This window comes from Prionailurus bengalensis, chromosome D1, assembly GCF_016509475.1.
Source record: "Prionailurus bengalensis isolate Pbe53 chromosome D1, Fcat_Pben_1.1_paternal_pri, whole genome shotgun sequence".
Taxonomy (NCBI): domain Eukaryota; kingdom Metazoa; phylum Chordata; class Mammalia; order Carnivora; family Felidae; genus Prionailurus; species Prionailurus bengalensis.
Genome location: NC_057346.1, coordinates 76,121,821 through 76,135,420, shown reverse-complemented (window position 1 = coordinate 76,135,420; position 13,600 = coordinate 76,121,821). Strand labels below are relative to the sequence as shown.

Here is a 13,600-nt window from a genome sequence, read left to right as displayed (position 1 = left end):
GGAAAGAGTACATGCAAAGGCCCTGAGGCAGGAAAGAGACTGGCTCTGGAAGGATTCAATCCACAAATATTTACCGGGTACCACTAGATGCCAGGCAAACTTACAGGGACTAGGAATACTACAATGAATAAGAACAAGTCCAAGTCCTTGATTTCCTGGAGTTTACGTTCAAGTACATTCTGACCCATTCTTTTTTTTTTTTTTTTTTTTTAACATTTATTTATCTCTTAGAGACAGAGAGAGACAGGCATGAGTAGGGGAGGAGCAGAGAGAAAGGGAGACACAGAATCCGAAGGAGGCTCCAGGCTCCGAGCTGTCAGCACAGAGCCCGACGCGGGGCTCGAACCCACGGACCACGAGATCATGACCTGAGCCGGAGTCGGACACCCAACCAACTGAGCCACCCAGACGCCCCCGGACCCATTCTAATGCACTCTAGGAAGTACGGAGAATGTAGCACATACCACAGTCTGGGTTACTGTATTATTGTTTTCATGTTCTCGTACCTTATTTTCCCTAATCAAATTGTAGCAATGCCAAAAGCAGTAGCAGTAACAACTAACATTTATTAAGTACATACTATGCGCTGGGCACTGGGCTAAAAAAAAAAATTCTCTGAGGAAGTTACAGTTCACGTTCTCAATTTTACGTAAGAAAACTGAGGCACAGAGTAGAAAAGAAAATTGCCCAAGACCACACAGTGAAAAAGCGGAGACACGAGGATTCTAGGGAATCTGAAACGCAGAGCCCATCTCTTAACCACTATGCCACACGGCCTTCCCGGAAAAGAGGTCCGAGGACATGAGACATTTCCGCATGCCTAGCAACACCTAACACAATACCTACACCCAGTAGATTCTCCTTCCATACTGGCTGGTTGGCTGTTCCCCAACTCCAGCCGTGGGGCAGCTCCAGCCTAGCCTTGGGTGCGACCCCCCAGAACGCTGACGTAACCAGAGGCAGAGAGCGCGTGCGTGGTCTTGACCCAGGACTGTGGTGTGAATCCCCCTCTAGAAAGAACAATCGTCCAACCATCACAGCCCCAACTCGGTCCAGGGCGGGTAGCCTTCCCAGCTCTACTCTGCATAGCGGGCATCTGTCCTGGGACACTCTCTTGGCTCGTATGGGGGCACCACTAGGGATACAATGAAGAAGGCCCAGTGTCTCTGTTCCCAGAGCTGAGAAGCAAAGGGCGGCAAGCCAGCTGCAGGGGGATGTACAAAGAGCCGCTCCCTTCTCTTGGCTCTCAATGCCCTCATCAGTTGTTCTCATTTCAAATGGCGCCTAATTTTGAGAAGATTTCCCTACTGCCCCTACCTGGAAGTCCACTCACTCCTTCAACATCCCAGAGGGAAGGCGGGAAAACAACCATACATAGGTGGGGAGGAGGCCCGAAATTCTGGAGGGCTCACCCCTGAGGGCCCAGGTCGCTCCCGGATCACAGGGGGGAAAGTGAGAGGGTGGAAGCCAGGTGGGCCTGAGAAGCGAGGTGGGGGCCACATGGCCCGATGTGGGGGGGAGAACACGGGCATGGCGTGAGCTCACATACTGGGTGCTGCCAGTCCTTTGTTGTGTGTGACCCTGAGAGCATGGCTTACCTCCTCTGGGGCTCTGACCTGTGTATAAAATGGAGATACGACAGACGGGAGTCTCAGAGCCCTGATGAGCTAAGTGTGGAGGAACTCAAACAGTGGCTCTTTTGTCAGCAACTCTCCCACCTCTGACAATCCCTAGCACTTGGTTGTCCTTCTTTAGCATTTCTCCCGTTTCTGTGTTACATTAGGGTGAACAGGGTACTCGTCTTCCTGGCTTTCGGGCCACAAGCCTCTAGAAGCCAGGACCCTGCCCTCTTTCATGCCTACATCCCCTGCAGATCAAGAAACTGAGAGCTTCAGCTATCATAATTACAGAAAACATCAGCAACGTCAGCATTATCCCTGGCCACTTCTCTTGCCAGGTAGGCACCGCGTCCCTCTGCATACGTTATTAGTTCATCTAATCCTCTGACCTTGTACTGTTATCACATTTCACAGACCAGGAAAGTACAGGGGTGAAGAAGGAAAGTAACCCGCCTAAAGTCACAAACAGCAGCACCTAGCAGGTGAGCAGAAGGGGCGCCCCTCCTCCTCGCCAAACCCTATCCCTGAATCCAGTCTAACATCCAGAGAACATCCAGAGAGCTCCAGGCTCATTTGAGGCCACACAGGACAGGAATCCCTGCCACGGAATTCCGAACTTTATTTCCTGGAGCAGCAAAAACTAAACTCACACGGAATTATCTGCCCCGCCTTGCATATTTTATTAAAAACGTCACAGGAAGTGAACATGTAAGGCGGTGTGCCATAGGCCTCTTTGGACCTTGGCACCTGGAATGGAACCTTCCACAGACCGAGAGGAAACACTGAATGACCAAGGGCGTGAATGGATAGACGATTACGTGGGGGAGAGATGCGTGTGTGTTTGTTAAAGCCATCTGCCACCAACACACCGTCCTAAAAATAAAACGCGGCACAGCAGAAGATGAATTGCAAAATGTATTAAGAACACAGTCAAATTCTGGTTACTGACATGAATGGAGGAGGGAGGCAGAGGGACAGGTAACCCAGAGGAAGGAAGAGAGGAAAGAAAGAAGAAAGAGAAAAAGAAGAAACTTGAGTACCTACCAAGAATTAGACACCGAGAGAGCATGTTGAGATAAGTATTTCCATGCCACCACCACACTCATCCTTCAAGACAAGTCTAATTACCGTGATGCTATGGACCAGGAGGCAGAGGCTTGAAGAGTCTGATCAGCTTATCCAAGGATGCCACAGACGCAGGAGCTCAACCCTGACTTCAGAGTCTTCTCCTCCTCCCTGACACCGCAATTGGTTTGGCTGCTCAACCAGACTCACCAGTGCAAATGGGGAACGTCTACCAAGAGGCTGTCAAACCTCAAGCAGGGAGATCCTCTGCCCAGCCGCACAGCAGTGACCGGAGGCCCAGTGCCGGACACCTGGGCATATGCGTCCCGCTGAGGGCACCCTCAGTGCCCCTCAACATCCTCGAGGAGAACAGTCACTCAGAGACAAAGGGGACTTTCACCTCCCAGGGACGGCTCCTCTGTTATCCGCTCCGCTAACAAGGCTGCTCCTTAGGCTTCCGAACAACCTTCCCGTTCCTTGGATGTATTTCCTTTTAGCTGTTCCTCAGAAGCTTTCCAAATTCAAAAACCCGGCCGGGCAACCTGTCCTCAGCCTGCTTTCCCACTGGACGCACTGACCCGCTGCTGCTTCCCGCCTCTCCATGCCTTGCCTGGGACACTGTGTGCTCCCCGTTCGATCGGGGGAAACCAGTCTGCGACAGAAACCTGAACGAGCCCTGGGGAATGATGGCAGTGCGCATCTTCCCGTTGCCTGATGCTGCTCAGAGAGGAGTAATGGCCCTTAGCTTTCCTCAGAGTGGTAAGAGGGGAGGAGTGGGGGAGGCTGCAATTTATGCTGATTCAAATATTTGGAGATGCTCCCTGGACAGGAACAAAGAGATGCCAGAGAAACCACCTCTGCAGGAATCCTAGTAACCATGGGTGCAAGTCTGCCTTTATTTTATTCCAAGACCTACCTGCTTAATTTTTCTTTAAATATTTTAAACTCAGGTAGTTTTATAGCAAAGAAAAGAAAACGACGAATCTAACCCCTTGCGTCCCTTGAAATTAACTTTCTAAGCCTGATCAAAAGACATGTTTGTGTAATATTTGAACCTTTTTTGAGGTGACATTTTCTAGATCAAAGCCAAAGACGGTCAAAGAGGAGGAGGTCCTGGCATTAACCAGACCTGAGTATATCAAATAGGAAATCATTTGCAGATCCCAGAGGCTTACTCTGCATCAACGTGGGAAACAGATGCCAACTTTGGCTTTGCGGGAGGGAAACAAAGGACAAGGAGATTCTTCCAACACAGGGTTTTGTTGGTTCAACGTCATCTTAAAAGCAAGACTCATCCTACCTCAGAAGTAAACAAAAGAGAAACCTAATGATTTACTCATCTCTCTCTCCCTCCCCCCTTTCCCTCTCTTTCTCCACCCCCGGCCGTCCCTCTCTATCTGTCTCTCCCTCCCTCTCTCTCCTCTCTTGGTTCCCCACCTCAGTATCTAGGGAGAGTCTAAAAGCTTGGTTGTTATTGTTACCCTGAAATTAGAAAGAGTCTCAGAAAAAAAAAAAAGCGTCCATGAGGAAAGGAAAACAGGTAGATACTGTGATAGTTGGCAAGGGGTAGGCGGCAGGGACACAGGCTGGCTGGGTGTTTCTAACTTGTGTCTAATCACTGATCAGTGATGCTTCTTAGGCAGTGATTTAAATCTCAGGTGATTTAGATCACCTTTTTAAATAGAAGTATAACATCCATATACTAAACGCACAATCTTAAGTACACGGCTTGAATGCATTTTATAAAATTAACATACTTCTATAACTACCACTGAGATCAAGATCTAGAATATTATCAGCACCTCCAACATCTCTGTGCCTACCCACGTTTTTTTCCCCTTAATAACCACCACAATTCACCTCTCACTCAACAATAATTAGAAATTCTGGCAAAAGTGCACATTCAAAAAGTCACAGGCAATCCCAGAGCTAACACCTAATATATTTCCTCAGGCAGTCAGTGTCCACATTTCTGTGGGACAGAAGTACTCCCACACTCTGACATGTTCTTTATTTAGCCCTGTCCTCAAAAAAAAAAAAAAGAAAAGAAAAGATACCTTTGAAAGCACAGAAATTTCCAAAGCAGGTCCTATCTTGCAGAGAAAGAGCTGAGAAAGGAGACGAGTGTGGAAGGGAGTGAAGGCAGGGGGGCAGGGTCATTTTTGACCTCCCCGAGAGCCTTCTGGGAGACTGGCCCAATCAGACCTTCACGTGGTTTCACTGGAGGTAGTGGCCCCCACTGGTGGGAGGGACCCACCATGAAAGTTCCCAGTCCCAGTGCCACCACAGTCGACCAGTCCTTGCGCTGGTCAGTCCCAACTTGGAGGCTTGTCATGAGGAGGGCCCCTCAGTTTTCCACTAGTAAAACAGGCTTGCTAGAACCAGTCCCCCTGACCACCAAGGAGCACTGTGAAGGAAGTGAACGTGCCCACATGAAGCTACTTTGGAAGCAAATATAAGGTGGTACAGTATCCGGGGAATACAATCTCAGAGTTTCCAGGAGGGGTTGAAAACTAACCACCTGGGCGTCTGGCAGGTACACTGAAGGGCGCAGCTGGCCAGTGGGGCAACCTGTGTCTGGCCAGTGGGGCAGACATGTGTCTGAAGGGTGGGGACACTTGGACACCTGTTGACTGTTGCCATGCGGAGAACACAGGTTTAAGAGAGCAAGAGCTTCCGATTTTTGAGGAGAAGCCAGAATCTCATTTTTCGGGTGAAATGATGCAATTTTAAAAAGAGAATGATACCATAAAGCAAAGAAAACCCACCAGCAGGAGGGTGTGACCTACAGATTGACGGTTGCCAACCTCTGGGCAGGACAGGCTGGTCTTCCAGCCCAGGACTGTCAGTGTCTGCTCCCACCTCATTACTCTACAGAGACCAGCATGTGCCCTGGACAGCAGTGGCTCCCGGGGCCCAGGAGGGGACACACTCCAGGTTCAGAATGACCAACTGAGTCCAGCATCCTCTTTAAAACAACAACAACATGGGGCGCCTGGGTGGCTCAGTCAGTTGGGTGACCGACTTTGGCTCAGGTCATGATCTCGCAGTCTGTGAGTTCGAGCCCCGCATCGGGCTCTGTGCTGACAGCTCAGAGCCTGGAGCCTGTTTCAGATTCTGTGTCTCCGTCTCTCTCTGACCCTCCCCCCTTCATGCTCTCTGTGTCTCAAAAATAAATAAACATTAAAAAATAAAACAACAACAACAACAACAACAACAAGATGATTCTGAAACTAAGGTTCAGGAAGGAAATATGGTTTTATCAAGGCCTTCAGAGACAATGGTGAGGCGTCTCCACTCCTGTTTCTGGTGCCCCATTACCTGACCCCCTTTCTCTTGCAGGTGGAGAAATGAGTGCACGGGCACTGAGCGGATCGGGCCTCATCTCACGGACCAGGGGATTCTGCTCACCCCACATGGCCCCCTTGGTCCACAAGCGCGAGGCTCCCTGCTGGCAGGGGCCTTTGGGGGAGCCTGTTCCTTACCTGCACATCGAGGTTTTTTCGAGAGGAGGCAGGTGTGTTGGCATAGGAACTGATGGAGGAGCTGGTGTTGATGTCATCGGTGCTGAGGTTGTCTATGGTGTCGCTGATGCCGCTGCTGACGGAGCTGCTGTCATCCCAGCTGCCGAGACAAACACATCCTGAGCACAAAAGCCTCACGTTGCGTCAGCTCAAGCCAACAATGTGGCCAAGTGCATACCGCCCCCGAAGGGTCCCTGTGTCCTAAGACCCCAGGCAAAGTTCTTGTGCCCCTAATGTGACTCATCTCAAGGGCACCACCTTTTTTTATCCTTGCTCTTCTGGATGCGCAGATGGGTGAAATGGCTGAAACAAACCTTCCCGCCAATGGAGAACGCTCTCCGGAGCAGAGGTGGCTGACCCACCCACCTGCCACCCCCCTCAACTTTATCTCGGGAACTCTGTAGAAGTTACTTCCCAGACCCGGCAGCGGAGGAAGAGTGACGGGTGTGGGGACTATTGCTGGAAGCGGGACAGAGAGAGTCCAGAGCAGCATGCTCCCTGGGGTGACAGTGGGAAGACAGGCTGCAGTCCGAATTCTCTGGACTCCACTCCTGAAGTGAAATGCCAAGGGAAGGAAAGCCACGGCAGTCGGCAGAAGCCTGTCAACTCCATTAGCAGCCGTACCTCTAAAAGCATCCCAGGACATATCTGAAAGAGTTCACTTCCCAACCCACAAATCCACTGAGACCACGCCTACCGCTCAAATCAAGTCTCCAAGCAACTGTTCTTCCTCCTCCTCATCACCGTCTCCCACCACCAGCAAGACTTTCTTTTTTTTTTTTTTAATTTTTTTTTTCAACGTTTATTTATTTTTGGGACAGAGAGAGACAGAGCATGAACGGGCGAGGGGCAGAGAGAGAGGGAGACACAGAATCGGAAACAGGCTCCAGGCTCTGAGCCATCAGCCCAGAGCCTGACGTGGGGCTCGAACTCACGGACCACGAGATCGTGACCTGGCTGAAGTCGGACGCTTAACCGACTGCGCCACCCAGGCGCCCCAACCAGCAAGACTTTCAACCCATCACCCGGTCCTGCCACGTCTCCCTGCAAAATGTATCCCCGTGCGCACAGCCCTCCGCCTCTCCTGCCGCTGTGCCCTTCCGGCGGCTCTCAGCACCCCCTGGGTTACTGCAAAGAGGCCGCCAGGCCCGCTTCTCCCTAACAATCTGTTTCCCTCACAGCAGGCAGGACGATCCTTCCGAAACAGGAACATATCCTATGGCTCCACTGCCTAATACTTGAGAGCAGGGGCTTCTCAGGCACTGAAAGTCCCAACTCCTTACTCTGCTGCTCAAGACCCTCTGATCCGGCCTCCCTCTCCAGTCTGGCCTCGTGCCCACCTCTCCATCGCCCACTGGCTCTGGCCGCGTGGGTTCCTGTTCCTTCTAGGCCAACAGGGTTCTTGTGTTCAAGACCCTACATTTGTTTTCCCTCTTTCTGGACACTGGTTCCTGCCTCCTTCTCATCTCGCGTGTTCCCTCCTCAGAAAGGCCTCCCCTAGTCCTTGCATCTACAAGGCCCACCCTCCCAACCAAGCCTGCTGCACCTTCTCCTCTGTTTGCTTGCAGGGTGGCAGGCACACAGCAGGCGCTCGGTAAACACTTGTGGATTTAAACTCACGGGAGTGAGAAGTCGAGTGCTCCGCCAAGTAAGCTTCCGACAGAAATGAAACCCCATCTACTTGATCTAGTGGAACAAGGGAAGTATTACTGTTTTTCTATCGCACAGGTGGAGAGACCGAGGCTTAGAAAGGTCAGAAAGGCCACGCTGCCCTAGACCGACCAGCCAGCCAGTAAAAGGAGGAACAGAACCTGGATCCAGACGTTTGTGACTCCAGAGCTACCTCTTTACTGGGACGCCAAATGGCTTTGCATTACGTCAACTTTCAGTGCACGTCGGAGTGTGGCGCGGCTCACTTTCTCAGGAGGAAGCCCGGGCTTGGAGGGCCTCACCGCAAAGGCCTCCTCACTCCCTGCCTCCGCCTGCAGGGTGAGTCTGTCCCCTCCACCTCCGGGCACACGGTACACGCTTATTAACCCCTCTAGACTGAACTCATGTTCAGCGAGACAGGACAAGCTCTGACGAAAAGTTGCCACCAGCTAGGGACTCTGAGTTCAGCCCCCTCCCCCAGCTCATTCTTAGACAAGTCACAACTCCTGTGCCTCAGTTTCCTTATGGGTGACACGTGGATGATACCACTAGGCTGGCTACCTATGTGAAGCTCTGTGGCAGAAAGCGTGACCTAACAGATGGAAAAGGACCCAAATCTACTCTCACGAGTGTGTGTGTGTGTTGGGGGGGGGGGGGGGGTGGTGAAAAATCACATGAGTCTTTAATTGCATCTGTTCTCTGGAGTTACCAATGTAATATATCTAAGATTTCCTATAATCCAGGGAAGAAGGAGGATTGAGGAGGGGAGGGTGGCTGGCAAGGAGGAAGGAGGGAAGTTAGGAACAGACGCCCATAAATCCAAGCCCCAGAGATTCTGCTCTGAATTTGAACCCGCTCCTCACGTATGGCCTTTCAACGCCAAGCTGTTACTCTGGAGGCGAGTGTGGCGCTGACTGTACACGACATTGTTCTCACGCTGGTGCCCGGAGCATCACGGGGTTACCCTGGCTGAGCCGGCCCAGATGGGGAGAAGCCGGGGTAGGTGGGAGTGGGGAAACCAGTGACGCGGATGAAGGGGCAGGGACACCGAGGGAAGCCCCGGCCGAGCAAGAGCATTCTTTCTGCCAGAAACCAGCTGTCCCTGCGCCTGGAGAACCAGTCACGCCTCCTTCACTTCTGGATCCTTCGGGATACTGGCAACGCTAGCTAGATGTAAAATCGGCTACTTGGAACTTGCCCTTTCCCCCAAATTCAGGGTGTAAGTGGCCATGAGCCACCAAGATCAGAGTCGGTGAGTTCCAAGACGGACTCCAAATACTTCCAGGAGACGCCCTGCGATAACAATGCCACCCTCACAAGGGAATGTGGGCTACATGCTGGCTCTTCTGGGCCCCTCTTAGACATTCACGTTCTCTGTACACGTCTTAACAGCTGTGAAGTGCTGGGATGATCTCTTTCACTTGGCCTAAAACACAGTCCCCCAACTTGCGTGACCACACAGGAGACGCTGAGAAGAACAAAGCACAACTCGGGAGGAGATGAAGGCAGAGCCTGAACTGCCAGTGGCCACTCCATCGTCACCTGCCCAAGAAGGCAGCAGAGTCAGGCGGAGTGATGTCGTGTGAGCGCCCGTCTGGAGCCATACCTGAGGCTCCCAAGAGACAGAAGCACCCCTGGGAGACCGAATGTGAGGATAAATCTGTTCTTTTGCTCAAAACGAGTTTGCTCAGGTTTGTGTCAGTTGGTATCCTCGCGCTACTGAAGGGGGAACTTCGATGTGTTTGCAAAAGGACTCCAGGCATGTGGCTGAGAGTCTGACAGCAAAGGCGCAGAAAAGCGTTCGGAATTCATTCACGCGGTTAACAAGAGGAGTCGCGTCCAAGCGAGTGGCAGAGGAAACTGTGTACGACCTGCACCAGGGGTTCGAAAGTCCACTGACCCAGGTCGGGGGAGAGATGGTGAAAGGGACTACAGAAACTGATTACAACAGAAATGTGAAAGAAACACAGAGGATCTGTGTTTGCTATGTGGCGAGACGAAATTTCAGCTACGAGGCTCAAGGGACCCGGGTGACACAGCAGAAAGAACTACAGTGTATTCAGCAACGGCTCCGGAACAATCACTCTGGAATATGATGTGGCCATCCGTGCATTCTGCTCTTGAATCTGACTGTGAAACACCATACAATGGCCCCGGAGCCTGCCGGAGATGATGAAGGTTTCAAAAGATGAAGGCAGATATGAAGTAAATCATAATATTAATGCTTACATATAGGATGAAATCTTTGTCATCACTGGGATAATCTCTGTATATGTATAACACTTAAAAGAACAGGGGGGCATATTAAACAATCTAAAGAAAAAGGGTCTTGTGATTTCAATTTTGAATGAGTACTGATTTCTGACTTGAGATTTTTAAGATGAAAGGTTTAAGGACTGGGAGTCAGGCTGTAAAAAGAGTTACAGTACTTGAGAAAACTTAATTTATGACACGTATAACTTTAGTTTATTTGACTTGCAAGAGTTATGTGCTTAGAAAGATTTTGCTTGTTAGGCCGGTAAGTCCCCACTGTCAGACATTTGAAGAGCTCGAGGAAACCATGCGTGTTAAACTTATGAATGCCATCTAAAATGTTTAAGGAAGCTTAATTATCCAAGTTTCCAAACAGTACTAATCATTAAAATTCAATTTGTTCACTCTAAATTTATAAAGTACTAATCAAATAACAAATGGAAATCATCTTAATTTATACAAAAATACTTGTTTTATAGATGAGATCTATAAGAAAACCTAGGTTTAAAAATTAAAGCTTTTGGGGCACCTGGGTGGCTCAGTTGATTAGGCATCCAACTTGGGCTCAGGTCATGATCTCACTGTTCATGAGTTCGAGCACCGCATCAGACTCTCCACTGTCAGCACAAAGCCTGCTTCAGATCCTCTGTCTCCCTCTCTCTCTGCCCCTACCCTGCTCATGCTCTATTCTTTCTCAAAATAAATAAATAAATAAATAAATAAATAAATAAATAAATAAATAAAAACTTAAATCTTTAATAAACTGAATAGTAAAGCCTAACAAATTCTAACACGTTCTTTTAGGGCACAAAAGCGCTCCTTAAACATTAGCAAACTATTAAGGCAGATTTCGTTCTGTGCATGAACGAATGATTTCTATATGAACGACCAGAAGAACAAATGAACCCGAGAGAGCACCCCTCCTCGCCAATTTTTTTCCCCGCTCCAGTTCATCTTTGCTCTACGTTGCAAGACTTCCAAAGCCATTCCAAAACCGCTCCCCAAATCTTGGTGGAAACGACACTGTGTTTGACATCCTTGGGAAGAGAGCTGAATCCCAGGGCCTCCTCCTGCCTCACAGCCTGTATTATAGGAAATTCAGAGGAATGTGGGACGCAGAGCTTGGCTGGTTTCCCTGTCTTTTTTAAAAAATTTCAAGACAGCATATCATGTTTATGCCCTATAAATTCTTTGGCAGAGACACAGACAAATGGCAGGAAGATGCTTCCACTGATTCCTCAAGAACCATTAATGCCAACACATCGTTTCCCAGCCAGATCACAGGCATGTACCTTTTTCACTACTCAGTGAAGTGTCCCCCATTGGCGCAGTCATACAATGGCGCCTGGGAGTGATCAGTGATCCGATTTGAAAACAACCTTCCACCATTTGGAGCCAATGGGTGGGTGGAAGGAACTCCATCAAACATTCACTATTGTTCTTTAAGACTCCTAAACTCTACACTTTTGGATCCTGATACAAGGGCTTTGAATTCATCTGTTCTTCTTACCCAGTCCAGTCAGCACCCTCTCTGTGCCAGACACCGTACAAGGCAGTGGAGACACAGTGATGACTCGAAGTTGTCCTTACCCCCGACAGCAAGGCCAGTGGATGTGACAGACAAGAATACATAGCCCAGACACAAATGAAAATGTAAACCGGGAAGATGAGCAAAGGGTACCAAGTAGAAACTGCACTGGTTCCAGACATTTCTACAGCCTTTGATGTCTCAAGCCACCAGCCGGGTACCAGCACACGGTAACAGGAATAGCCTGCAGCGTGCCCGATCCCAGGTCCACCGACACTCGCTGCTATACGGCAGTCTCCTTCAAGGCATGGAAGTGGCAAAGGGGCCGGGAGAGCCAGGCCCTGTCCTCAGCCATCCCTAGAACTACTCCTTGTTACTCATTTTCTCTCTACGCCCCAGACTCCCAAATCAGGAGGGAGCTGAATGCAGCCATCCCAAAGGCTGCTTTCTTTTCTTTTTTTAATTTTTTTAATGTTTATTCATTTTTGAAAGACAGAGACAGAGCACAGGTAAGGGTGGGTGGAGAGAGGGGGGGCGGGACACAGAATGTGAAGCAGGCTCCAGGCTCTGAGCTGTCAGCACAGAGCCCGACACAGGGCTTGAACTCATGAACCGAGAGATCATGACCTGAGCCAAAGTTGGCCGCTCAACCGACGGAGCCACACGGGCGCCCCTCAAAGGCTGCTTTCTAACTGACATCCTAGGAGTTTAAACTCAGAGAAAAGTTGGTACAGAGACAAAGGGGCACATGGAAGGTCCCCACGGATCTCAGAGCATCTCCTCTCCTTCAGTAGAAACTGCCCAACAGGTAACTGCACCTTCTAGTCTTTGGGTTTGTTACTTCATCGCTAATTTCACCCCTCAGCTTATTTTTTTTAAGCCCACACAATCTTTTTTCTTTTTTAGTTTATTTTTATTTACTTATTTACATTCAAGTTAGTTAACATACAAGGTAATCTTGGCTTCAGGAGTAGGACGCAGTGATCCACCTCTTATATATGATGCCCAGTGCTCATCCTGAAATGTGCTCTCCTTAATGCCCATCACCCATTTACCCCACACCCCCACCCACCTCTCCTCCAGCAACCCTCAGTTTGTTTACTGTATTTAAGAGTCTCTTATGGTTTGCTTTCCTCTGTTATCACCTGAGTTTTGAGAGGGAGATAGCAAGCAGGGGAGGGGCAGAGACAGAGGGAGAGAGAGAACCCCAAGCAGGAGTTACACTGTCAGCACGCGGGGCTGGAACTCATGAACCGTGAGACCTGAAGTCAAGAGTATGATGCTTAACTGACTGAGCCACCCAGGCGCCCCTAAGCCCACACAATCTTTTAAATACTTGGAATAGGTGCCAATATCTTGTACATAGGAGACAATTAGCTAGCCCTGAGTAGTAACTGCCCTTTTTAGAAAGAGACGCACTTTCCCATTTGACACAACCCCTAGCTAAGCCTCTTCACTCACCCTGCGATTTGAGTTTGCAAACTTTCCTAGAGAGGCAACAACCCAAGTCATAACACAGAGTCTGCGTTAGACCACACTATTTATCCACAAAGGAACAGAATGCAATCTTAACTAATATTTATAGGCACCATTGAAGATGTTTACCAAATGCCAGGTACCCCACTAGGCACATTATATATATTATTCCATTCCCATTTTCCACTGGATGAAACAGAGGCTTAGGGCCCAGAGCTCATCAGAAGAATGGGATTCAAACCAGACTCCATGCACCCTTCCAGCTCGTCTGAAATCAAGCACATACAGATCAGCTTGGAAATCTGTCTGCTAACCAGCCTAATCACAAAAGAACCTCCACCAGCTGATAGCAACCAAGTGTATCAAAAAGGGACCCCATTTTGGACAAGACACAGCATTTTGACCAGAACCATGGCCTCAACTGTTTGTCTACTATCTCTTGAAATACAGATGGGAAATGATTCGCCAAAAGTGATCAGAAAATC

General features: G+C 49.5%; 1 protein-coding gene across 24 annotated transcripts in view; it reads right to left on the bottom strand.

The window, feature by feature from the left end:
- The window catches only part of NAV2 (neuron navigator 2), a 739,922-nt gene that overhangs the window by 70,982 nt on the left and 655,340 nt on the right, over positions 1 to 13,600 (bottom strand). For all 24 annotated transcript variants that reach the window (XR_006297427.1, XM_043580801.1, XM_043580796.1 and 21 more), the window contains one exon: positions 6,170 to 6,308. Coding sequence is in view for 23 of the 24 variants with exons in the window: in XM_043580801.1 (XP_043436736.1) it covers positions 6,170 to 6,308 (139 nt within the window). In the remaining variant the exon portion in view is untranslated. The remainder of the gene's footprint in view (positions 1 to 6,169; positions 6,309 to 13,600) is intronic.